Source organism: Passer domesticus, chromosome 1, assembly GCF_036417665.1.
Source record: "Passer domesticus isolate bPasDom1 chromosome 1, bPasDom1.hap1, whole genome shotgun sequence".
NCBI lineage: Eukaryota > Metazoa > Chordata > Aves > Passeriformes > Passeridae > Passer > Passer domesticus.
Window position 1 is genome coordinate 15,760,537 of NC_087474.1, and position 27,654 is coordinate 15,788,190.

At 39.5% G+C, this 27,654-nt stretch overlaps 1 protein-coding gene and 1 long non-coding RNA gene across 9 annotated transcripts in view; one reads left to right on the forward strand and one right to left on the reverse strand.

Annotated features, from left to right (window-relative positions):
- Positions 1-27,654, reverse strand: part of APBB1IP (amyloid beta precursor protein binding family B member 1 interacting protein) — a 75,602-nt gene that overhangs the window by 43,762 nt on the left and 4,186 nt on the right. The window contains exons 1-4 of one of the 7 annotated variants that reach the window (XM_064407292.1): positions 20,101-20,220; positions 5,252-5,323; positions 3,151-3,238; positions 1,036-1,340 (exon numbers count right to left, since the gene is read on the reverse strand). In XM_064407292.1, the coding sequence (XP_064263362.1) occupies positions 1,036-1,340; positions 3,151-3,238; positions 5,252-5,323 (465 nt within the window). In that variant the 5' untranslated portion in view covers positions 20,101-20,220. Of the gene's footprint in view, positions 1-1,035; positions 1,341-1,464; positions 1,576-3,150; positions 3,239-5,251; positions 5,324-5,608; positions 5,632-7,130; positions 7,193-7,222; positions 7,348-19,479; positions 19,709-20,100; positions 20,221-27,654 lie in introns of those variants that run through there. The other 6 variants (XM_064407257.1, XM_064407276.1, XM_064407284.1 and 3 more) reach the window with 6 other exon arrangements.
- LOC135293387 (uncharacterized) lies at positions 19,759-27,007 on the forward strand. 2 transcript variants are annotated; one of them, XR_010355480.1, is made up of 3 exons: positions 19,759-19,837; positions 21,806-21,947; positions 22,229-27,007. It is a non-coding gene; the product is annotated as an uncharacterized LOC135293387 (long non-coding RNA). The 2 variants fall into 2 exon arrangements; XR_010355478.1 differs by lacking the exon at positions 19,759-19,837 and adding an exon at positions 20,423-20,571.

Consider the following 27,654-nt stretch of genomic DNA (forward strand, 5'->3'; position numbering starts at 1 on the left):
GACACGTTTCATGTTCCCTAAAATATTTCCATTCCCTAAATGTAAACATCTCTCAATCATAACTACTGTGAACATGAATACTGAAAGAGATATATTTGTGTATTTCATGATTTCAGATTAATTTTTTGGGTGGCTGCATCAGTCTTTTAATGCCTTCTCTTCTCACAGGGCTGTGACAGGTCAGAACTCGCACATTATCTACCTCCCTGCAACCTCATGTCAAAAAAATACTATAAATATCACATTTTATTTCCGTTGTTAAAACAGCTCTGCAAGAAACATCACATGGAGAAGGTTGTGGTAAGTCTGAAATTTTAGATACAGGTAAGCCAGTTGCTCATAAATAGTTATAAATAGTTACCTACTAATAACTTTGGCACCTCCTAGGAGCATTTGTCCCCTATTGCAGATAGTCTTCATTACTCCCTTTCAAAGTCAAGACCAAGAAGAACAGTAATTCCATGTTAGGACCAGGAGGGGTACTTCTTGTGCTTGTCCCTGGACCTTGTCACCTACCAAATGTTGAGTTTTCCACAAATTAACTACTTTTCTTATTGCAAGAAATCACTTAGGCCAGGGATGTAGCTGAGAAACACCCACAGAATTTTCTCATCGCTACAAACAGCACAGACTGCAATGAACACACATAGTGACATCTTCACAAAGTGGAGATCATTTGTCACGCTTTGCACTGATGCCAAAACTAAGCTCTCTATAAGAAGATCAGTGCTTCTTAAAAGAATTCAGTGATAAATTTTCTGTTACAATAAACCATTTGCAATGATTATGCCTGTATTGGGCTATCAAAATGATGATTAGAAAGATGAAGGAATGGGCAATAGGTCAAGGAACAGGCAGAAACTGCTGAGGCCACAACAGTAGAAATTTCACTCCAGAGTTCATGCACATTTCATCATTGCAGAACTTTCCCAAGATGCATCTACCTGGGAGATCCACCAGAGTTCCAGTGCCAAATACCACTGCACAATGACAAGAACTAGTGAAGGTTTAAAATAAGGTTTGACCCAGACTTACCTGAGTAAGTGGCTCAGGAGGAGGTGGTGGTGGTGGTGGTGGTGGTGGAAGTTCTGACTCAGGGTCTGGAGGTGGAGGTGGAGGGGGCAAATCATCCCAGGACTGTCCAGTAATGGTGACATAGGGGCTTACTTTAGAATAAATGTCATTATTCAAGCCTGTTGAAGGCTGAGTGACTGTACTTTGCTGGTTGCAAGAAGATGTTTTCTGGGCTTGTAAAGTTTTCTGTTCAACATCATTAAGGTCTGCTACAAGGTCAGCCATTAAAGCATCCAGGTCTTTATCCTCTAGGGCATTTAGCGATTCTGTGAAGAAAACCACAAACGTATCAGAGAGTGAGGGCAATGTAAAGCACTGTTTCCAGTTCAGCAGAGATTAAATAGCAGAAGGCATGGTTACAGGGTTATGGGAAAGGAAACAACATTTTACATGGGTTCAAGAAACAAATGTGCTTTTGAAACAGCCATTAATCTGGTCATACTGAAGTTCAGAGTACAAGGAACTCTACGAACACAAACTAAACAGGACAGGAAGCTTCAGTTCCAGTGATACAGTCTCAGGCCCTTATGATGTTACAAACATGGCCCTGATCCAGCAAGGTTACTGGGTACATGCTTAGTGATATGAATGCAAGAAATTCCATGAGCTCCCCTTAGGCTGTAAGCACATACATAAATGCTTAGCAAGTTCTGGGAGAGCACACAACAAACCATATAACTGAGGCCTAGGTCAAGAATACCTCCATATATTATCACTATTCTACAACTCTAAAATTAAAATGAAGCAGAATCCAAGAATATTAAGAGACAAGAAACTGCATGGTATCATCTGTAGCACAGAAGTAATTGTGTGATCTGTGACATACCACATGGGTGGTACATCACACATGCTTTTGAGGCTCCTTTAAGCAAGGAACAAACAAAAAGTCTCTGTTAAAAGTCTTATAAACCAGCTAGAAACATTGAAACTTTTTCTTTCTGGTTTCTACCCTGACAGAGTAGAAGATAAAATCCTACACCAGAACTTCACAAGTAATTTGTAGTTGTTTGAACTAGCCATGGTGTAAAGATATACTGTGGAGTAAAACCCTGTAGGATGGCTTCGTTTTCTAGAAGAGAAAGGTTCTTTAAGATTGAACAGAGTCAGTGATTTACATCTCTTAAAAGAGTCCAGTTAAGAAATAAATAAACAAATAACTGGGAAAACCTTTAAGTGAGATTTTGAGAGGGATGGATAGCACTGAATTAGATACTCAAAAATGCTAATACAGTCCAACAAAGAATAGTAGTAATTCATCAGACTAAGTGTGAACATGTCACAAGGCCATCTCAGTTTACTCTGCTCTCCCTGCTATGTTAATATAGTATTTAATAAGTTTTTCTTTACGGTGGGGAAGTTGCTTTATGATCCTTTCCATTAACACAGTTCTACCCATTTTGCTGATAGAGTCTTTAGGAAGCCCAACAGGGAACTGATCCTGGGACAAACCCAGAGGTTAACAGCAACTCAGGGTAATGCAAACAGCCAGCTCTCAGTCAAACACCTAAAAAACCCCCCAAAAAACCCCAAACGCAATCACAACCAAAATCAAAGGAAGGGTTTTTACTTCAAACTCAGACAAATCCCCTCATTTGGTTTGCCATACAGCCTCAGCAAGCAGCTGTACACGCAAAAGTGACAGTGCAAACCAAAATGAGAATAAACACTGAGAAGTGGAAGCAGCTGAAGCTGACACTTTCCACTGGACAGAAATGCTTGCGCAGCTCTGACATCACACCAAGGAACTCTGACTTTCACCAGGCTAAATCCTTACATTAAAAAGGTTACATTTCAGAAAGTTATTTGGGAGACTTCTCAAGTTTGTTTTCCTCTACACTCAGACATTTTTAAAAGTCTGACTTCTAGTTAAACTGAGTAATGCCCTCCCAAAATTGTTCCCTTTGAAAGTTCCTAAATTGAGACACAAAAATATACCTCCCCCTCCAGCAAAACAGGGTTCTTTTGTTTGGTATTGGGTTTTTGACCAAGGGTATGTAAAGATTTTCTTCTCATTTGTTGCTGTGAGGTATTTTAAGCAATCATAAATGGCATGAAAGAGTCCATTCAGCTACTTACCATTTAAATCTTTAAAACCAACTGTAAAGCTCAATTCGTTGTTGGACACTTTGGGGCATGGAGGTGGTACAGTCTCCACTCCTAAACTCTGTTAAGGTAGAAGCAAAACAGGTATCTGTTGATATAATTACTATTACATACATTAACATTTGAAAATCAATTAGCTGAATTTATCTAATGAAATAAATTCCTCTTCAAGAACAGAATGACATGCACTGCTCTCTGAGATTATGTTGGACTGGAAGACTAACTAGGGCCAGGACAAGGGTTCAAGCACTGTCTCACAATCATGGCAAGGGTTTTGCATGTTCTCAGTCCAGTGTTGATGGCAGCAACTCCTGTCAGCCAACACCTGGGCTTGGTGTGGGGAACTGGAGAGAACTGCACTGTTCCTAATCGAGACAGTGGGCAAAGCCAGACTGATTTTCAGCTTCCTTGGGTATTTTGAAGAGGGATGTGGAAAGAGTTTAGCTGTGTACACACTTAAGCCACAGTGTCATTTTCTTTCCAGAGTGCTTTATTTATCAATATAAATGAAACCTAGCTGTAGCTTTCTGCTATTTCTTGAAAAAAAAAAACCCAAAACAAAAAACCAAACCCAAATACAACAAACAAAACCCCATGCTATTGGAATGTAAACTGTGTAAATAGAGAATTCCTAATTTGCAGCAGAAAAGGCCAATTATGAATTTTCACTTTTTTTCAGCCCTGTTATGCCATCTAGAGGTATCTCTGTGTGCTTCTATCATTTACACTTACTTTAGGAACTGATAGTTTTTCACACATTTTCACCAGTCTACCTACAGTCTTGTTTTGAAAGTTAAGAGTCTGAGGGAATGAACAGATCCAGTTCAGTTAACTGAAAGTCTTCAGGCTTTCAGACACCCCTGCCTCCTTCTCCCACACCATGCTGTGAGATGTGATGTCAGAACTTTAGAGAGGAGGAGAAGCCTGTCTCAATTTCAGGAACACTCCGTCCCACCCAGTACTGCACTGGGGAGCACAGAGACAAGAGACTCACTCTCTTACGCTCTTTGCTCCACTGCACTTGTAACACTGCTGTGTCCAGGCTGAGGAGGTAAAATTTATGACAAGCAGACTTTTGTTCTTTTGAAGGCATAATAATGAAATGAGATTACCATAAATCCCTCCATACGTAAATATATCAATACATAAAATAAATATGCACATTTTCAAAAAGCCCTGAAGAGCAGAAAGGCTACTGAGGGACAAGGTATTGTGATTTGACAGCTAACAACACCATGTGAAATCTTGGCTTTCACCCAGCTTAAACACAATTTCTATTCTGTGCCTTAGAATTATTGGTATTTATTTTGTCAAGCACTGGCATTCACCAAGAAGAAAGACCCTCTCAAAACAGAGGCTCTAACCAAACTCACACATCCAAGATGACAACTTAAGTGTTTTCAATAATGCATTTACTAAAATACAACAAATGTATTTCCTTTGTAGATTTTTTCTAGAAATAAAAATTCTCCTCTCATCAGCTTTTGCAGGAAGTATTTAATGATTAGAGGTTCAGAAAAAGGCTCATGCTGTTTTATATTCTCAAGAGTGTATTCTGCATTGGGAACAAAATCTCCATGAATTCTTGAATGCCACCCTCACTGCAGCTTAATGTTTTGCCATATCTAAAGAATCCTTTAAACATATATTCAAAATGTTGCTTTCATTTCCAAAGTTTACATTTGACACTCAGGCTACATCCCATTTACCCATGTATGCTAAGCATTCATACCTGAAAATTCAGACTCAAACTCTTCCTGTTTTCACAGAATCCTTTAATTTCTTTGGATCAAATCCAGACAAATTTAAATTGCTGAGATGGGGTTTTTTTTTCAGAAAATGTCTTTCACAAGCAGTTAGGTCTCTTTAACAACCTACCCTGTACTGATATTATCTTATTGTTTGGGCCACTTGTTTTAACTGTCAAGCAGAGAAATTTAGCTGAAGGTTTACCACAATAATGTAACTGTATTTATTCAGAGTGGAAGTGCATGAAAAATGTAGAATAGTTCCCTCTTTTGTCTAATATACAATAACTATTTTTTTTAACCTTGATGGAAAAAAAATTATTTACCTGAGTCAGCATGTCCATCTCCCCAAGTAAATTGCTGAACATTTCATCTATATCATCACAGGTTTGCTCCATCTGAAATGAAAAAAACCAACAAACCACAAACAAGAAGTTAATTTCAGTTCATTTCAAAGCCAGCAATGGTGGTTGAAACCAGAACATACAAAATGCTCTTTTATATTGTGTTTACAAATAACTTTAAAACAATTGCTCATGACTTACAAAAACATGAATCTATACCTTAGAACTAGTAACAGTTCAGAACCCTTATGCAATATATGCTAAAACACACACTTCAGATCTATGCTCATCAGAAGTTCCAACTGCCTCCTTTTATAATTTCATTTCATACAAAGTCACCTGCAAATAAACCATGGTTGTATCCCAAACATAAAAAAATGTAGCCTGTGACAGACAGAGAGGGAAAAAAGTTTGAAGTTGAGAAATTCCTGAATGCTCCATCTTGAAAGACTTCTTTCTTTGGCTTAGATAACTAATACTACAGGAATTTCTTGAGTGTTGTCTACTGCAAAATTAGGTTATGGTTAGGTAGATGACCAACTTTTTGGCTCAGTATTTCTCCATTTTTCTTTCAATTATTACTGCACTGAGAGAACTCCAGTCTCACCTAACCTCAAGAGACCTGAGGAAGCACACTGAGACAAGGAAAACGGGTACATGCTGCATGACTGCCGATGGCAGCACTTCCTGTGAGAGGCCAGTGTGAGGACAGGAGCCCACACCAGTGGTGCTCAGCCATGGGGAATACACAGCTCCTGTAATAATCCTCTTCCTCATAAATCTGTTCCTTTGCAGGGAAAGAAGCAGTGTAAAAGGGTATCTGCTGTGAAATACTACCAGAGACAAGGACTAGAAACATCATTTTATTAAGAGGCTCAAGCCTGCAAAGGATTGAGAGCTGTGGTACCAAACACATAAAACCAGAGTTCAAAGTAGGACCAAACTTTAAACATGTAAGTGGTCCTGTCAGTTCTCTGGGTTTGTGTGCACCTGTACTGGACTTTGTGACAAGGTTTGGGGAGGAGGGCAGCATGGCTGCAGCGGTGACTTCTGTGAGAAGGAAGTTCCCCCATGTCAGAGAGGGACAGGAGTTCATGGTGGCTCCGAGACTTGGTGCTGGCCAAAGCTGAGACCATTGGCAATGCTGGTGGCACTTCTATGACAGCGCACTTAGGAAAGGGTAAAAAATGCTGCAGATCAGCTGTGAAAGAGCAGTGGGAAAATATGAGCAATATAATCCTGCAGACTCCAAGGTCAGTATTGAGGGAGGGAAAGTTGTTCCAGACACTGGAGCAGAGTGAGCCTGCAGGCCATGCGGGTTGTTGCCCTGCAGCCCACAGAGGACCATGCCAGAGCAGATATCCATTCTTCAGCCTGTGGAGGTCCCCCTGCCACAGCAGGTGGACATGCCCTGAAAGAAGATGAGGGCCACAGTGTGCCACACTGCAGCAGGCTCCTGGTGGGAACTGCAGATTGTGCAGAGGAGCCCACACAGCACAGGTTTTCTGGTAGGACCTGTGACCCCATGAAAGACCCACACCAGAGCAGGCTGCTCCTCCAAGACTCTGCCTGGTGGGAAGGATCCAGGCTGGAGCAGCTGTTGCAGAACTGCAGCCTGGGGGAAGGTCCCAGGTTGAAGAAGTTCATGAAGGACTGTCTCCCTTGGGAGGGTCCCCATGCTGGAGCAGTGTGAAGAGGAAGGAGCAGCAGAGATAAAGCATTATGAACTGACTGCAAACCCCACTCCCCATCCCCCTGTGCTACTTGAGTAGAAAAAGGCAGAAGTGAAGCTGAAGCTGGGAAGAAGGAAAGGATGGGGTGAAGATCTTTGTACTTTTCTTCTTATTTTGCATTATCCTACCATCTTATAAACTGGCAATACATTAACTTAATTTTCCTATGTTGAGCCTGTTTTGCTCAAAGGTATTTAGCAAGTGATCTCGCTGTTCTTACCTCAATTTCTGAGCTTTCCATTGTAATTTCTCTCCCTATTCTGCTGAGGAGGGGAAGTGATAGAGCATCTTGTTAAGCACCTGGTAGCAGCCAAAGGCAACCAACCACAGCACCTTACAAGATGAGGACCAGGTTGATGCAAGAAAGCAATCAACTGAGGACAAGAACAACTCTAATGACTATAAAGACTGGTAAGAAAAGAAAACCAGCAAGTTTTCTGTTCTTCAGTCTTAATGCTTTTCCTTTAATAAGCATGTTGAGTCATGTAACTATTCCATGGATAAATTATTAATGTCACTAAACCCTAAAATCAGTATCTGTTTTTTGAGAATTGTGATGTAACTAAACAAGGCACATGTAACCAAGAACTGAACTTTCAACTTTCACTTTTCTCTCATGTCCCAGAAATCAAAGACTTAAAGATTTGGGAACTGGATACTCTTAAAGACATTTTAATAGGATGTGGTTGACAGAGCTGAGGGCAACCATAGCCCAGCCATGGAGATTGCACAGCTCTGCCCAAGGAACAGACATCACACAGGACTGAGTGAGTGGAGAGTTAAAGTCATCTTATCTGCTTCCTTTCCAGGTGACAAAGCACACTGGATGGCTCACTCACTCTGTCTGTACCACACTTCTCACACAGAGGCTTGTACACAACACTCTGCTTTTGTAGACTCAGCTGTATGCTGGGTGGCATGTGATTACTGAATCTTAATTCATTTATTTGGCTCAACAGCTGTGTAGTTTCCTACACACCTGGCACTTGGAGCATCAATTTTCATAGAAAGGCTAGATAAAATGGCACTTATTTGATCAGGCAGAGTGAGGATACATTTGTTATGTGACAAAAAATGGACCAGCAGTTCATACTGACAAGTATCTCATCAGTGTTTAAATAATGCTGAATAATTTTATGTTTTCCTGTTTTCTGATTTAGGAGATCAAAATATCTTCTAAGGAAATCTTATCAGTTCCAGTTATTTGTACGTTTTTGGTAGATTTTTTTAAAGCACTAATAACATCAACTTTCAAGAAAAGATCCTCATACAAGTTCTTTTGACAAACTGAAATCCTCCTTTACTATACTTTTACAGAATAGAAATATAAAAATGGCAAACAATTACTTGAGTTGTAACCAGTTGCAACTTCTTATCACAAGGAGTAGTAAGAACTGTCTAAAAAGGAAAATATCAAACCTCCTCAGTAATTAACAACAACAATAACAAAAAAGATAAAGTCATGTTGCCATCAAGCCACTGCCTGTACTGGTATTTTATTTTCTCTTGAATTTTTATTGATTTAGTTTAGGAAGACAAAATTGTTATCATAATCAACAAATATGCTGATTTTTTTTTAATGTTAAAACACACTGAATAAGCTCTTAAATTGGTATAAGAACTCTATATATTCACCAAAGATCTTTCCAAGAGCTAGAACAACTAAAGATAGTAATGAATCCCTAAAGCATGGAATTGCAGAAGACTGTCCATCCACTCTTCTTCTCTCCACTTATATCCATTTCTTTTATTTGATTGCTACAATAGAAATAAACAGATTAGAAAACTTGCAGCTTTGGAAATTATCCTGTTGGATGTTGCTGCATTTTGGATCAGCAAATTTGTCTGAATTTTACAAATAGCCATGAACTTACTAAAACCAGAAATTCAAGGTGAAATATGTAGGTTTATGAGCTGTTATTAACAAAACAATGGAAAAGATTTAGCAAAGTGCCCAGAAGAATACTGAGTTTCATACCCAGTCCTACTCTACTGTAACTTTTCCATCAGGTTTTTCTCTATTTTGTTCTAATACTAGGAGCTCTTAAAATCACTACTGACTACAATAAACTCAAACAGAAAAAAACCCAAACCAAACAGAACAGTACTTTAAGTTTCCCAGATTATGCATAAGATTCTAAGTGGAGAAAAAAAAGAGAGTTACAGAGCCATGTCATGTAGGCAAGAAAGAGGAAAGAGAAGGAAGAGAAAAAAACCAGAATTTAAACAAAATGAGGAAACTGTAGTCGTCGCCAAAAAAAAACCAAGCTGAGAAGGGCTTTGTGGGAAGCCATATATGTGAAATGTAAAGTATTTTTAAAGTGACTGATTTTCAAACTGAAGCCTTCTGGACAGTAGCACAGTTAAAAGTACTCCTTGTTTTTTATTTCCCCCTTTTCACATTCTCAAATCTTCACAACGCTCTCATAAAAACCTTTTAAAAATTTATTTTATTTAATACTCCTACCTTTTTCATACTGTATATCTAAGAGATTGGAACATTTTCTCTTCAACTTCTTATTCTAACTACCAATGAGTCTCACTTTTAGTTTATGCAATACATAAATATTGACTCATTAATTCACCCCACTGCAGAACCACTGGATCTATTTTTTTTTTTTTTACCTTCCCAATTTAGATAGGAAATTGAATTGTTGATAGAACCTTTAACACTCCACAGGAAGAGTAAAAACAGTGGTACAAAATTCACCCTGCTTAAAAAAAAAAAAAAAGTAGAACGTATTTAAAAATAAAATTAAATCTGAAAAAGTGACCATACAGCGTACATTTAAAAACCCAGACACGGTACTATAGATACCAAGCAGAGTTTGAACTGTTAATATTTTAGTATTTATAATCTGACATGATTGAGCTAGTCTCTGTTCACAGGAAGTGTGATCTAAGCTACAAACTAAAATGGTTTCTGCACAGCAGAAAGAAAACAAGTTCAAAGTTCTGGTGCAACACTCAACCGGAAACACCAACCACAACTCGGTCTCTCTAGACCCGTAACCAAAGGACTGCAACCAAAAAGGAATGAGGAACAGCATGGTGACAGAAGATAAAGACATACGGTGCATTCATGCTATGAACCAGCCCACTTAGTGATCTGGTGAACAGTTACAGACACACTCACTACATCAAAAGTACTGCTGCTATTCTTAAACTGCTACATACGTAAATAGCAGAGATAAAAATACATGAAGTATATTTCGACAAGTCACACAGAAACATCAAAAGCACACCTTCAAGTCCTAGCCTCTGCACTACAGTGCGTGTCAGAGTACCAGCACCACCAAAATGAACACTGTTTGACTACCGAGGTGACCACTAACAGCACTGCAACCTCCTGCAATTGCTTAACACTCAAATGCTTTCTGCAGTGGAATGAAGAAATTTTGAATATTTTAGAGAGACACAGCAGTAGCCTGAGGAGTAAATCGCTCAAATCAGAGATTCATCCTTGTGTGCTGCAGACTACACAAGGTAGATCATCCCACAACAAAGACAGAAGATGGAAGAAAACTAGGGAAGCATGACGGAAGTGACAGAGTCCCACCATAAAGCGAAAAGCTGGAATGAGAGTAACTGATTGTCACAGAAAGCAGGTGTGAAACTAGTGTGATTTAAAAAAATGCACCAAAACCTTGGGGAAAGTTACTGAGGCACCATTCCATCCTGACTTGCACCACAAATTAAACAGGATAGTAAATGAAAGTCAAAATAACTGTTCCAGGGAAACATGCATGGTGTAACTGTGAAACTCACTATCAAAACTAGCGAGTAAGCAAGCTGAGGAGTTGGTTTTGTCTACATGCAGTTGTAGCTAGAAGTATAGAATAGCAGGGAGCTTCAGGCAAGGATGAAGAACCTCATAAGACCTAAAATAAAGACTCCACCAATTTGGAACCAGAGTAAAGCTTTCACAACAGACAGGTTACACCACAGCTTCCAGCACGAGATTTCTTGCCTCTTTGTGAAGTACATGATGCCAGCCACAGCTGGGGAGAAACTTCTGGCCACATGGACTGCAGGTCTGAAATAGATCTAACCAGGTTTCTTGCAGTGATTTGACAGCTAGATGTCAAGGAATGTCTCATACTACACACGTCTCTCATACACCTCAGTGAGCCAGGATGGAAGTTCCTTAACCAGCTATTTCATCCCATCTAGTAAAAAATCCTTAACAGACCTTTAGGCCCACTTTTATGAAGTAAGGTACAAGAGAACATCTGTCTCTGCAGACTTCAGTCTAGAGGAACCTAATCCAATTAGTTACTAATTCTAGTAGATACTAAGAATGGAAATTGAAGTTTTGGGCTGATACAACAGAAATGGTAGCTGACCCCAAGGTTTCAAAATCACAATCAGATTTGGTAATTAGCATGGTGACTTTCCTCTTTCTTACCTACATGACATGGCTCTGTAACTCTCTTCTGCTTTAAAACTAGCTCATATTTTGAAAAGCATAGATCAAAAGCAATTAGACTGCTTCCAGCACTGTACTTACCTAGCATTGATAAGCACAGTATTTTCCAATAAAAAGCTTGCACACAGTGATAATTCTGAAAGCTGTTTTTTGCTAATATTCACTATTCTTCTGGGAAATGTGGTGGGCCAATAACTGTAGGCTTATCTGCAGCTGAAGTTCCATTGCATATTTATCTCAGGGAGGGTGTGACATACTATAACTCCATTCATGAGGGAATAAAAGTGACACACTAAAACACAAGTAGCTTCAGGAAGACTGCACAACTGCAAAGTATCCTTATTAGATAATAAATAAATGACATCTTTGGATTAACATTAAAGCGGCAGATAAATACAATCAAGAGAGTCCTATTCTGATGTTAACGTGGGGTACTAGAGTTTATATTCTACTAATTCCAGAATCACCCACCCAGAAGTAAACACAAACATTGTTAGATAAAAGCACCCCAAACTCACAGATCCTACTCATGTTTCACATACATTTTAACTATGTCATTTGTACAATTAAACCTGTTGAAAGCTTGTTCACTTTTTTGCCATTTTGGAAATACACAGTTATGTCACATGTTTTACAGGAACAAACCTGCCGTGAGGACTTGGAAGATTTTGGAAGAAGTCTCTATCAGTCCAAAAGTCCCAGATTTCATAGACCTGAAACTACACTGTTTCACTTAAATGACGGCAGCAGTTGTATTTGACACTTGTTTTGCAAAGATGATAATAATAATAATTTAAACACCACAGGAACTCCTATGCCATCTTTTTCTGTGATATTTGAGAACTCCATTTTCATAGAGAGTGACAGAGGGTGTGAGGAGGGTGGGGAGAGACAGACAGACAGACATTAACATATTAAATGTCTGTCTGTAAAGCCCCACAGGATGGTGAGTGTGAGGCCATCCTGCAGATGCTGCTGCCTCAGCAGCCCTCACCTCTGTGATGGATCTCCTCCATCCCCAGCCTTCCCCTCTCCCCTCCCAGTGTGTTTGCACTGCCCCAAACACTTTTTTTTAACACCCTTGTCAAGAGTGGTGTCTGGGAGAAGCAGCTGTGGGTCCTGTTCTCAGGGTGAGGCAGGATGGCAAGATTGCTGAATGGTCACTGAAGCTCATTTAAGTGAAGCTGAAAGAAACAAGGGACTGCCAAAAAGCTTACTCACAATATGTCAGGAAGAAGTTACTCAAGGCCAGAGGAGGGGGTTAGCAAAGGGCTCTTGTTCTGCAAGAGGACAGGAAAAGCATTTAACCTATGGCTGAGGTAAAGACGTGTAGAGGGATATGGCATGCAGGCTGGGTGCGAGACTCCTCACCAAGATCCTCTCCCCAGTAACTCTCAGGCACACACATAGTCTGGATGCTGGGCTCCGGAAAATGTAATCCAAATATACTCGAGCAGCTGGGGAACTGTGAGCACCTGATGAAAGGTGGGCAAAAAACCAACCTGGTGTAAAGCACATGCAAGGAGGAGAAAGCTTGGGAGCAATTTCTATGTACCAGAACTGCACTTTGTACCTTCCTGTCAGCTCCCAAAGGGGATTGTTTCTATGAGAATCAAAACAGTGCTACTTCTGTTCATTTTTATACAGTATCCTCACATCAGTCAATGTGCTTCAGTCTGGCTTGTGGTCTAAGAACATAATAGAAATACAGCTACAGTTTTGGTAATCATCTTTTTCTTTTGTCACAGAATTATTTACTGTAGAATGGTCCAGTCTGGAGACCTTCTCCTCATGAGCCATACAAACAGGGCAAACTGCACTGAATAAAATCATAGAAGACATATTTCCAGCCCCATGTCCTCACCCAGACTGGTAAAAGAAACAATTCCCTATTCTGTGCCAGATTAATGGCACACAGGAACAATATTTCCATTCTGCCAACATATCTTCTCCTGGAAAAGGCAGAACGCTGGATGGAAGTGTGTCCCCTGAGCTCATGAACCACCAGCTTACCCAGGCTCATCCATTTTCAGTTGTTAATGTGTTTACTTCAGCTCTGCTCAGGTATAAACAACTGGAGATACACACGTTATCAGAACCCAGTATCAGAACCTCCCCTTCCTTGCCACGATGGCAGGGCAGAATAGCAAGAGAGTAATGTAACCCTCAGTAGCAGAAATTTATAGTTTCCACATTCCTTCCCATAATCTGTAGCTTGTTGATGTTGGTGCAATGTTTTCCTTCCTGTTTTTTTTTTTCCTGTTACCCAACACTGCTGTCCAGAACTTAGATGACAACAAGAGCCTGTCTTGTACTTTAAACAATAGCCAGCAAAATAAAATAATGCAATTTTGATGTTTAGCTTCACAGTCTATGAAGTAGGCTGATCCCACATTAAGAGATTGTCTAACAAGCAGAAAAGAGTAGACAAGGAAGCCCACAGATGAGAGGAATGCATAGAGGGGTGTAAAATGAGGGGGAAAATCCTCCCCCTCCTCAATGCCCTATAGAATCAAGAGATGTTAAAAATGTGGAATACTGAAAATAATAGCATAAACTTAGGAAGAGGAAAAAAGGAAAGAAAAGTTACAGTGCTAAATCTGCGTGCAGGAACTGATATGTTGGATAGTCAACAGCTCAGCTTTTCCAGGACTCACTTCCTCCCATGGTGATCCACTAGGTAAGTACAAAATAAGCTGCAAAGGTCCATGACACAACTGTCTCCCCACACAAGTAACTTATTCCTATGACCCATCATTGGCAAAAGCTCTAATCACCATTTTATTTCTTATACTCACATGTTCTTACTACTGCCAGAAAAGGTTAAGGGATGGGAAATGGTTCCCATACAAATGGTATGGGAAAGGAACACTGAAAAAGGAAAAGACACTAACATAAAATGCTCTCACAGTAAGAGTGAAGCAAATAGATGAATCTGTAAAAGTTTCATTGAATCCATCTGTTTATTTCACACAAAGTTCATATATTAAAATCAAATAAAGCAAGTAATGCTTTAATATGGATTTATAGATATTTCACCAAAGTACCTTGCTCAGTAACATAGTGAGTAGTAGAAAAATCAAATGAAGATTCTTTTACAAATCTCAGTTTTACTACTGACTGAAGTGTCAGGTACAAGGCCCACTGCCAACTTTTCACCCAACAGATTTCCTTCTTTCAGTCTATACAATGCAGTGATTACATGCAGGTTTGAACAGCAGGTTTCAGATGAAGATCTGTGAGGAAAAGTGGAAGGCTGAAATCCCCACAGACAGGATGTATTGGTATGGCAGTGGTTACTTTGTCATAATCTGGAGAGCCCTGAACTGCACAAAGAAACAGTTAAGAGAAGAAAATGCACCAAAAGGAGAAGAACCTTGTGACATTTCCGTTGTTACCTTTCTCTAAGGTTTTCCGTGGGAAGGAAACGTCACTGCCTCCCTCTCTTTTTTCCCTCAGAAGTGGAGGAGGGATGGAACAATGCTCATCTGGTCACAGCAACTCCATCACAACACAGGGGAGACAGAAGAGGCCAATCTAATGACAGATATGAAAGGCTTTGCTGGATTTCGTGCAAGAACCTAGCCCCCATAGGACGGAACTGCAGTTAAGTTTATGAAGGATTCCTTCCTAGAACTGGCAGCCAAAACCACTGGGTCATTTTTATTTGCTCTCTCGAACATTAGGTCTGTTCCCCTAAGTCATGAGGATATGGTCACCAAAGGACAAAACTAAGCACTAAACAAGTGTTTGTGAATGTTATCTGTGTTCATGTTTTTGGCATGTATTCTTGCTTGGTCAAAGCTGTCTCAGGTACTTATATCCTCCAAGGCACATGTACAGCAGATATTTCAAATACACTATTTCATCAAAATGCAGAGAGAAGAGGAATGCATATTTTACTGGAAAGGTATTTTTGTGTGTGTTTTTGTTTTTTTTTTTTTTTTAAATTTTTATTTTTAATTTGCAATCAGACAGAAAAACCACATCACCTTTCAAAAATATTTTTGGGCTGATAATCCTTATTTATGAGCTTCATTGAAATCCCCATAGCAAGTGAGGGAATATGACTTCCAGCACTGTTAGAAAATACTAGAAAAATCTTCAAAAGTACATCAAAATCTTGCTCTGATGCAGAAGTAAAGTAATTGTGTGTCTGCAGTCTGAGTTACCTGAAAATGCAGCGAGCACCAAAATGGATCAACTAAGGCCACCAAGGAGCATGTTTTCATTGCTGACAACATAGACTTGATGCCAACAGTTTAAATGACCATTCTGCTGAGCCTTTTAACTTTTCTGCTGAGTTTCCTTTGAGGCAGACACATCATTTTGCCTAAAACTGGGGACTCCAATGGTAATTTGCAATTTTTATCAGCAAAAGCATCCAGTGAGTGCCTGTATGATTGGTTTTGGCTCCTAGTGATTTTCTCTATTCTTGATGGACCAGCAATGCTGCTAAAAGCAGATTTGCTCCCCTTCCATCCCTGCTCTCCCTGACAAATGTAGGTACAATGACAAGATTTTCACCAAAATATTTACTTTATCAGTTGGATTGTCTGAGGACAACTGAGGACTTTCCGTTGGTAGTGGCATCAACCATGCAGGGGCTGCTCATCACTGATAGCAGACCCAGACAGTTTTATCCTTTAATACTGATGTCACATGGCACACTTTTACATCCATGGCTTTAGATGACAAGGAAATACAGAGTGAAAGTAAAAATGGAAACGCACTGAGATGTATCCGGTGCAAAACTTCTGTGAGATGTAACTTTGTTTGAATTTCTACACAGAGAAGCAGAGAAAAATTCATTTGTATATACACTGAAGGTCATCCTTCTTCTAGGAATCATAATGCATCTACTCCCCAAAATACTCCTAATACTTCTAATGGCTTTAGCCCTTATTTATTTGAGTCTAAATTCATAGCATGCTGAATCAATGAACAAGAAGAAACATAGCTGTGTGCAGGCTGGAGTAGCTCCTGGCAGCAAAAATTATGAGAGCAATTAGCCAGACACAAATCTAAAAGGTCACTTTGTTGGAAGAAAGTCTTTTAAATTAATGACAGGTCTAAAATTTTTGAACTATCATTACCAAACTAGTTTGTGAATTCCCACAGTGAAATTTTAAGTCAGATTAAAGTCATCTCTGCTTCTTTTTCATTCAAAACCCAGAAGCAATACAATAAATTGAAACTGAGGGGTGTGAGGAACATGAACTCATATATGCTGCTGCAGTTGCTCAAAAGTCTCCTACAGAAACTTGAGAAGAACACAGCACCCAGTTTCTTTCACAGTACAACATACATCTTCTACACTGGTAGCTCTGCTGGTAATATCTAGGGTAGCTATGGATCAGTAGGCTGGACAATGAGGAAATGCCTCAACTGCCTGTTTTTCCAAGAGCCATGGAACACTCCTAATCATGGAAAGACATATGATAGCATTTCAATGATATCTGCATCTGACATGGTTGTCCTAAGCTCTTTTTAGACAATGAATGGAAAGGAAGGCAATTTTATAGAGCATGATTCATGGCTGCTGCCTAAAACTGAGGCACCAAAGCAAGGTTTAGCAGTATCTGTCTCTCTGTGTAAGAGACTGTAAAGGTGACTCAGAACCTCATGTGACTCAGATGCTCATGTCTACAGCTGGATGAGGAGAGTTGTTACTATAGGACATGAGACAGCACGACGCAGACACATTGTTGTTCTTAAGGCAGGAAAAAGGGAAGTTTATTTTCTGATTCTAACATTTATAGATTTCTAAAGGTGACAGTGGATTGGACAGTGAAAGTGCCACCTCTCGAATGACACTGGACAAACTAATAGTCTATCAAATTTCTCCTATAAAAGAATGCAAAACAATAAGTTGTTTACAGAAAGTGTGTGAGAAAGTTTGTTACAAAAATGCAAACATCAGAAGGCTTAGAAAATCTTAAAAAATCAGGGCAACAGATAGTCGTGCCTCAAAAGCCCAAGAAGTGCTTTGGAAGGTCTGCATGGATGCACGTTACCACTGTCTCTAGAGACCTTCCAAAGGAAGGCTAAAGCTTCCATATTGCTGCAGGCAAATAAGAGGTCCCAGATCAGCACCTGACCATGGGAAGTCGTCATCAGAACAGATCAGACCAATCTACAACAAAAAAATCAAGATATACTGCAACCAAAGATGGAAAAAATAGTCTGTGAGAAAGAAAAACCCGTGTAGTTTGCAAAGAGAGCAGGAAAGAATAAGGGCCTTGATGTTCTAATGATATACAGGAAAACAAAATTCTGTTACATTCCTGTAAAGCAGCCTCTGAAACAGAAGCATGCTTTTAAGAAAATCCATGCTCCCAGATCATCTTATCAATAGTCAGATGTTCATGAATCTGCAAGGAAGTCAGGTCCTCTCTTGAACAAGGCAACCCCTTCTCTCATCTGCAGCAGTACTACAGACTGGTCCTTTTCTCACACATTTCCCAGGGCCAAAGAGATGCAATAGCTGATCCTTACATCCACAAGTCCTAACTCTCTCTTCATCACTTAGGGCAGAGCAAGAGAAAGAAAGCTTTCTGCCTCTCCTTCCTCTTACTGCTTTAAGACATTTCTTCTGACAGGAAAGGTAAAACACAGCAAAAGCAAAATCTTAATGGGCTGGGTACATCTTTTTACCTGTAAGAAATCTTGGGGCTCAGTACTGTGTTAAATTGTTATAACATCCAACAGGCCCATCTGCTCATACTGTTGCCTCTTTTGTGCAAATTGTTACCCTACCAAATGTGTTAGTCTCATAATAAATTACAAAAAAGATGAGGGTTACACCTGATTTACAGGTACATGAGTTATGGTGTGTGATCTACTAGGCACTGCACCAATATAGTGACTTTTGATCTGTAAAAAATCAAACTTTGCTGTAATAAACACACTTGATAACAAAATTAACCAGCGCTTCAAAAGCATCATACCCTGCTTGAAGATACAACACACCGATAATCACAGATTCTAGCATGAACAATTAAAACACAATTTACTCAATAATTACATTGAAGCATCAGTCATTATGCTTCCAAACACCAGAACAGTCTGCAATACCCGCAGGAAGTATTTTAAAAAGAAAGAGAAGACACAGGGAATGATTAAATGTTCCCTTCAGAGATAGTACATTTTCCCAGTTGTGTTCTCAGATGGATCAGAATTTTCTGAGAATAAAACAAGGACACTCAGTTATTTGTAATACTCCATTGATTCAACCTCCCAAAATTTGTATGCCATATTTCAAACCAAATTATTTCATTTTTAAGCAATGATTGCACAAAGCATTAAGTACAATTAAATGTAATAGTCTCCTTAGAAAGTTCACCAGGGAAAAAGAACCGAAGATGTTCAGCAAAAACTTAAACATTGTTTTAGACGTCAAGTTTTAACCAAAATTCATACTGTTTACAAAGTTACCAGAAAAAAATACTGTAGATTTAGTGGGGACACATGATTAGGAGACTGCACAGGTGGAGCAGGTCACTAGTACAGCTCCCTGGAGCACCGGGGCTCGCCAATTTGTCTCTAATGACACAGATGGACTACATCCAGCCCAACTACACTTGCATCACTGTTGTGCAGCAGCAGGGTAATTGATTAATGGTAAAATCAACAAATTTCTTTTGTGAAATAAGATGGATGCAGATTTGGAAGAGATGAGAAAACACACATGTCATGTAATTCATAATTTCAAAGAGGAAAAATTACTGCCAAAGTTCCGAAACCGGAGTTCTGAGAGGGAGAGACAAACTGGCGCCAAATTATTCACAGAGTCATCTCAGGCAGGAAGTGGAAAGTTTAAAATTCAAAAAGCTAAGCTGCTAGTTTAGTGGAACCCTGCTTATTTTGTTTGTGGGCTGTATTACTGCAACGAATTTTTAATAAGTTAAGACAGGCTGGATCATATGCTGCTAAAATACATTACCGGATACATCTTCCCAGCGTGATAATTAATAGATTTAATAACTTCTCTTTTTGATACACATTGAAAAACCACCCCAAGCTTGTGGAGATTGCATTTCAATTACTTCTCCGTGGTATTCAGCTGAGGGCATCATGCGGGATGGACGCTCTCTGAATCAGGGGACACTTCAGAGTTTTTTCCCACAGCACGTGGCCGAAGCCCACCAGCAGCAGAGACGTGTAAACCGTGTTCCTCAGAAGTCTGCACTGGTTCTTCGGCCACATCCGCACACCTTTCACACGCTTAGTTTAAGACTGATTAGCGCATTCACACTGTGTCCGCTTGGTCTGCAGTTCTCTCCCGCTCCCCTTCCCTTTCCCAACGCTGACCCTGAATCGGGGCACCGCGCGTCCCTCGGGACCCCCACCGGCCTCAGGGCAGCTGTGGCACCCTCGCCTTGCAATGATCAACCCCCAGGGAAGGTCTGACCCAGCTTAACCCCGCCGAGGGGAACAATCCGCACCGAGAGCCAGCACGGGAGCAGCGCGGAGCCGCCCGGTCCCGCCTCAGCCCGCCGAGGGCACGGGGGGTCCCTGTCCCAGGGGAGCTCGGTGTGAGGGAAAGCGTCCCCTCTGCGGCGACCGCGCTGCCCGGAGCCGCACCTCCCGCCCCGCTGCGCCGCCGGGGGCCGCGCTGGCGCCGGGAGCCCTCAGGGCGCCGGCTGCTCCCTCCCTGCCCGCTTTACCTTGGCGGGCGGACGGGCGGGCTCCGGAGGCTGCGAGGAGGCGCGGAGCCGTTCTGCGGGACCCGACCCGGCTCGGCTCAGCTCAGCTCAGCTCGGCCGTCCGGAGGGAAGTGAGAGCCCCGCCGTGCTCGCAGCGCCGCACTCCGCCCCCGGGCCTGTTAGAGGCGGCGAACGCTGCCCTGACCGCGTCCACCGGGCAAACCCCGGCCGGACCGAGCAGCCCAGCCCGGCCCGGCCCGGCCCAGTCCAGCCCGGCCCGGCCCGGCCCCTACTCTCCCCTCCCGCGGCCGCTCCGGGCCGCCCCGGCCGGGCGCTCTCGGCTGGACAGCGCATTCAGGCGCTCTCAGGTTTTCAACCAGAATTGTGGTTCTTTCCCCACTCCCTTTAGTGACTCTACGTCTTCTATAACGTGCAAGGCAGCGAACTGCTTTCGTGGCATTTTTTGTCACTTCGTAAAGGCTGCCTTGAAGGGTACTTAGATTTTATTCATGGAGCAGGAGTGATTTTATAACACTATATTCCATAAAAAGTTGGGGAGGGAAAAAATAATCGAGATGTTTCCATCTGAAGTTAAAAAAGCAAGCGTCAGAAAATTCAGTGTGGCCTTAGAAGTGTTGATGTCACCAAGTTTAAGAGAGATTTTGAGTACTGTAAGCTATGCAAATAGAACACTCTTGATTTAAAATCGTGTTTTTGGCACCTATAACTTTGCTTAAACAATGGTTTTAGCAGGTTTTTTTTTTCTTCTATATCTAAAGCACTGACAGTGCAGTAGTGAAAAAAATGTGAAGTTGTCACCATCACCTCCTTCTGCTACTTCAGTTTAGAGAAGTCCTACAGTTTAGGTAGTTCCGTTTAGTCTTGTGTTTATTGGCAATTTGTATTAAAATTCCAGATTTTGCTCCAAAGTAGCCAAGAAATCCTGCGTTTCATTCCTCCAACACTGATGAAATAATGAGATGAAATAATTATAGCAAAAAGGATGGTAGGATTTTAAACTACCACCATGTTTTGCACAGCAAATATGTTTCAATGCTTTAAGGGGTAATTGCTTTGAAAAAAAATCCAGCTGAGACAGCTCGGCCATATTTAAGAATGCATTTAGGAAATAGTGCATTGTTCTGCTTATGTTGTTAAAAAAACCCCAAATTATTTCACTGACATGCTGGCTAAAATTTACCAGAGTCTTTAGTGAGGTCAGATCTCCATTTTTGGCCAGCCACATGAAAATACAATTCAATTTGGCTAACAACATTTGTAAAATCATGAACATAGTTATTGAACAGTTTTTTGTTGAGGAACTTGGGAATCTGAGATTCCATGGATACTGCATATTGTCTTTGCTGACTTTATTTGCAAATAATTTTGATTTTTGGTATCATTATGGTGCCAAAGAAAGATGTAATTTCAAAAGAAATTACATTGGCAATTTTTAAAAAATTTATCCCAAAGTAAATTTTTAAATAAGCACTTAGCACTGAACACTCTGCATGTATTAAGGATTTATATTGGATGGTGCATTTTGTTGTCAGAAAGTATCTTTTCAGTCCTACCAGTAACATGGTCACACCCTGATAACACTATTGGTTTCACACTTATTTTGCTGTTGTTGGTATTTAACAACATAAACAAAACATCTGTTAAGATCATGTAGGAAACATCTATTCTGCTTGGACAAAGTAGCCTTTGTTTGCTCTGTCTCCAGATTTGTTCCTGTCCTCTCCAAGTATCCCGGGAAAGGCTGAGAGAGCTCAATGGCAGTATTTGCATATATTTGCAATATATTTGCATATATTTTGCAGCTCTCCAAAGCTCACCTGGCATTGCCTATAAGAGGAACAGTGGAGGTAAGAACAGCACACATCTAGAAAGCAAAGGAAAATAACAGAAATCCCAGATAATCTTGAGTGCTATCTATGAAGTTTTTGGTCTGTGTTCAGGAGCATGACAATTGTGCTCCAGTGGGATGGGTGGAGGTCATCACATATTCATAAGGAAGAAATGTGGTGAGGGAAATGCTATAGCAGATACAGACTTGATTAACAGTGTGTGTTCTGATGTTAGAGAGAAACAAATTCGTGAGAAGAGGAGGTGGAAATAAGTAACTTCCTAATTTGTTTTCTGTCAGATGAAATGAATGTGCAGCGGAATCATTCCCCTGAATTCCAGCCCTACATTCTGCCTGCTCTCCTCCAGAAGCTTTTCATTTTCTAATGGGAAGAGGAGACATGCACTCCACCCAGGTTACAGCTGGGCGTTTCTCAGCAGTTGCGTGACTCAAGATCTAATCCTTGCAGTTAGAAATGTTGTTTTCCTTCTATTATCTTGGCTGAGTAGATCACTGGGTAGATATGCTGTCATTATACACCCATTTCTGAGGAAGAAAGAAGAGAGCTTTCTTAACCTCTCCAGTCTTTTTGGATTGCATGTCCTAGTAATGTTTCTATAAAGCCGCAGATAATTCAGAATTAAAGCAGAGTATCTGTTTTTGAAAGGGAACAAATAGATATATTTCTAGTGTTAGGAAACCAGCATTTCATTGGAAAAAACCCCAACATTTTACCAAAAATGTGCTCCCTTAAATTTTATTGAGATCACTTTATACACTGATAATAATCACCTGACTTTATGGAGACTGACCTTAATTTTCTCTACAGGGTAAATGAGACACTACATTAAGATCTTACCTGCCCAGAGTAATGCAGGCCATACTGCTCAGTGTTATAAATGGACAGGGTGCAGGTATGTGCTCCTGTCCAAGATTTAAAAAGAGAAAATCAGTGCAATTAATTAGAACTTTTGTCAAAGCAAAACGTAGAGAATGCAATTGCAGTTGAAAGGGTTGTTTGTTTTGGGGTTATTCAAACAAGATAACTTTCAGGTGGGAGAATGGAAGTTTTGATCATAGAGGACAAATGCATAGATACAAGCTACAAAACAGGATTAAAAATATATGTTTAAGGCAAGTGATATCTAAAGGCTGGAGTATCCTCTTTTCAAGTAGCACCATGCAGATACTGAAAATCTTTGGTACAATGACTGGATGATCCTCTAGGGTACATCAGGTAAGTTCTTTCATCAAGACACTTCTTTTCCAGAAAGCTTTAAGAGATTGCAAGTAGTGAGAAGTGACTCACATCACCACAGCAGACTGTAATGTCAGAGCATTCTGGAAAAATGTTTGGCATCTTCTTAAAAGGCCAAAAGTAAAAAGTATATGTATAAGGAAGTAGCAATGACAGGTTTCATGTTCTTCCAATATGTATTAATTCTATTTAAGGGTGGGTTTAAAAAAAATTAATTTGTTATTGTGCAATACAACAGAAGACCTGTAAACCCTAAAACTTCCTTATAAGAAAGATGGAAAGCTCTCATTTAAGAGCTTATATTGAAGACATTTCCAAAAGCAACATTTAAAAACTCACATTAAATCAAACTGAACTATGACTGCATTGTATACAGAAGCTAATTAACAAGAACATATAAAGTTCTTTAAAATTATAGCAAATTAAGAAGCTGAAACACAGTGTGCTAAAGAGAACCATGACCCTTTTGCCCATCTTATTTTCCATACTTTTGAAGGCATCTTTCAGCAAATCAGAACTAAAATATAGAATTATTTCTCCACTACTCTTAAGAGGAAAGCATTGGTTCTTACAGTGGAAAACCAAAAGCGAAAAAACCAGTATCTTAACCTGGATGAAAAGCTGAAGAAGATGTTTTAATATGAAAATGTTAGGAATGAAGCTGGAAAACTCACACTTTTAACTCCAGGAAATTAGAAGTACTTCTGAAAAGTCTAGGATCAAAGCTTAGTTACTAGAATTCTATCCACCATCATAATTTTAAAATGTATTTCCCTTTTTTTTTTCCTTCTTTGTATGATAGGGCCTTGAGTTAGTCAATGGCTTCCATTTTTGCATGTAGAACATGTTTAGGAAACTATTTCGATATCCAGGATTTACAGGATTTGCTAAAATTTCTCTAAGGTCTTGATTAATAAGTCAGAAATGCCTGAGGGAGACTTTTTCATTGGACTCAATGAGTTTTAGATCAGAGTCTAAGTTTTCCTGCGCTCACATATAAAAATAATTTTGTACATCCATATTTCTTCTAACTGTTCATTCATAGCAGATATCTATATATATCCCTTTTTGTTCCTCGTAGACATCTGTTCAAGTCAGCCCCCTTCTTCACTGTGAGAGCTGAGTATATAACATAAATTGCAGCTGAGACAGGAAAAGCCTGACTAACACATCTCATTTATTACCTTTATTAATCTTATAATAAATTAAATCAGCTGCACCCTTAAAAGGAAACCTGTATATGTCGTGACATGGAATATTGAAATCTCATCTAGCTTGTTCCGAATTATACTTGTTATTAACTAGAAAATTGTAACCTGAGGGTCTTCATTTGAAAATGGCAGGATTTATTATTGACATAATTTCTTTAGCTGTACAAAATAGGCTTTTTGATATTGCTCAGAGCAATGTGTGCAAAAGTTAGCTTAATGAGAATTATAATTTTAAACTGAGCATTTGATTTTACAAATACTGTATGTTAGATTTCACATGTGTGACAAACTAAGCATGAAATGAGTAAGGTTTTGAAGCTTCTTACTGAAGTAAATATAAGGTACTTGAAGACAAAAGATGAGTATTAATATTTCTTTATTAATAGAAAGAAATTAATTCTATATTTTACTAATTTAAAGCTATTCAACCCTTTCCTTACTCACTTCTTTCCACTGGGATTTATTTCCCTATGCACTTTTCTTTCCTGCTTGCTAAAATGTTGTAAGCATGGTTTATACAGGTAGAACATTCTTTTGAAGTTTCATCAATTCAAAGGTGGATGTGTTAGTTTGTGTGAGAGCAAGCATGGAAATTGGTCCTCTGTTCATACCAGTTTAAACTTTCACCTTTTTAAAATAAAGTTTATGTGTTTTCCATTACCTGCTACATGTTGCCTGTTTCATTACATTCACATGAATATTGAATATTCCCCCATTTCCTGGAGGCCCAAGGAAAGTCTTTGGAACACTTCATAGTCTTCTTTTGACAACACAATAGTTGTTGCAAACAACTTCATAACTTTGAGATGTTTTTTTTCTGTTGTTCAGGGTTCAAAATAAATTTGTTCCACCCCCGCCCACTTCCCAGCCATCCATTATTTTCACAGTGATTACAGAACTCTTTAAGGAGATATTGTCAGAATTTTTTTGCTGTTGGAAAGTATCTCCAAAATCCGACTATATATTTATTCTTCTTTCCCTCTCAGCAGATATTTTTTAAGTACAAATGCCAGGTCACATCTTTTTGCACATGCATTTGATTTTCTGTAACAGCATGTCAGTATTAGGCTGCAAGGTTTTCTGCTGTGTGTCTGTCACTTAGAGCATATGTGTAGTGTGCAACATTTGTCCAGATGTAATATGCATAGAGGGTGAGGAATAACATGAGGAAAACTGCACTCTAAACTACCTGTATGCTTTTTTTTTCTAGTGTGCAGAAGTACAAAGTAGAGTTTTTGCACAATCACTTGTTTCCCATCTGTGTAAACACTGTCTGCAAGAAACAGATGGAAACCTTCAGAAATAGTCATCAGGACTATGTTTCACCAATGAAGTTCCTGATTGCTCCTGCAAAATACATTTTAAGTGTGTGGCACTTACTGCTCATGAGGGGGGAAACTAGAAAGCAGAACTTGCTTTCAGACCATGCACTAAATATGGAGGCAACTGTGGGAAACTATTTTTGAGTTTCATCTTCTATCCCCACCTCAAAGGGAGGTGTATATGAAATTCACAGCTGGAATTTGGCTACACATTCAATCCTTTGTGGTAGGTCCCAGTGAGCCAGACCAAGTGGTGTCATAGAAGTGCAAGTTGAGTCTACAGAAAAAGTACATGTAATGCAAAAATTTAAGGCTAAGAGTTTTGTCATACCATGGCAGCTTTGACGTCTCTTGGCCAGCTCATATTATGTTAGATTTGTGTGAGATACAGGACAATATTTAACCAAATAAATACTATTTCGTTTCCAACCTACCACAATCTTGTATGATGAATCCTGAGAGAAAAGCTAGAGCTTAACACACTGCAGCAGTGGTCTCAGCTTTACATGGCTACTGATAAATAAGATAGCAAGGGAACTTATTTCTTTCCATATTGTTAATAAAAAATTGCCTCCATAAAGCTATAGATTTTCTGAAGGGTAGAATTTACCTTGTTCATATAATGTACAGCTGAGTTCTGAATATTATTATTAAGAATTTGGAGATTTGAGCTTTCTCTTCTTCAGCTTTCCATGGCCTGTAGTTGGTGCTGGTCTGGAACCAAATGTCTGTGAGTCAAGCAAGAGTCAAGGTGAGACTCTCCTTCAACTGTGCAAAGAAATTACAATAACCCAGCTGTGGCCAATTGTGTCACGTTTACTCAAGAAGCATCTCACTTGATTCCAAGAGCATAAGACAATGAAAGGTTTACTGGGATAGAACTAGCAATCTGTGTTTTCCAGATGAAGTTAGCAATATAGTTTTTCCATAGAATACAAGTTGAATATGAGCTCCCTTTGAACTTAATAGAATCAATAATGTTTAAAAGAGGAACTTGACAATAGCATTGTGCTTCCTCTGATAGCTTTTCTTTTTTTTTTTTTTAATTTTAGGAGAAGGAAGTGAATTCTCACTTCCTCTTTCATTGAACAACTTATGTTTCTACACTACACTATTGCAATATACAGTTGTATTATTTTTAGTCTATGGTTATAACTAATATATTAAATGCTGTCATATTTCCCTCATATGATAGCTTGAGTGCCCATTTGTCAACAAAAAATAGTACTGTTGCACAATGATGCAGCCATCTGCTGACCACAACAGAACTTTCTGTGAGAATAAGGAAAAACAACAGAAATTAAAATCACTCACAGTGACATTAGTTTTCATCTCTTGTATTACATCTGAACATAATTCAGAATGTGTACTCTTCACATTTCACTCTTCAATAGTATTTTTGCTCATTTTCAAATGAAAATCCTTTGCAGAAGCATTTAGATTATCCCCAGTTGACAGAAACTTTTCTAAGTACAGGTAGCTGTAGTTGAATAGCAAGTACTACATTATCCTGGATTAAAAAAAAAACTTGTTGCAGAGAATTTTTAGAAGTTTCAGAAAAATAACATGTGAAGGCTGTCCTAAATTTTAATAAATGGGCAAAGAAGAGATGAGGGCTTATGAGTCTATAATGAAAGAGAGGTAGTGTGGAACGTGGAGAGTACATGGAGGAACTTGAAAAAGATCAGTAGTTTGTATTTGATAGAAGTGGGAAGCCAGTGCCAGTTAAGGAATGCAGAGACAAAACGGTACAATAAAAGTATTTGGCCTAGAAAATAATTTTCAGAGCAAGAAAGAATAACTGAGAAGACCGTGGATAAGGATATGAAATGAAAGCCTTGCTTCAAGCTTTGACGTATGGAAAGAGAGCACCTATTTTAGAGGTGCTGCAAGAAAATAATTAGCAATCTTTAGACACAGCTGGCCTGGGAAAAT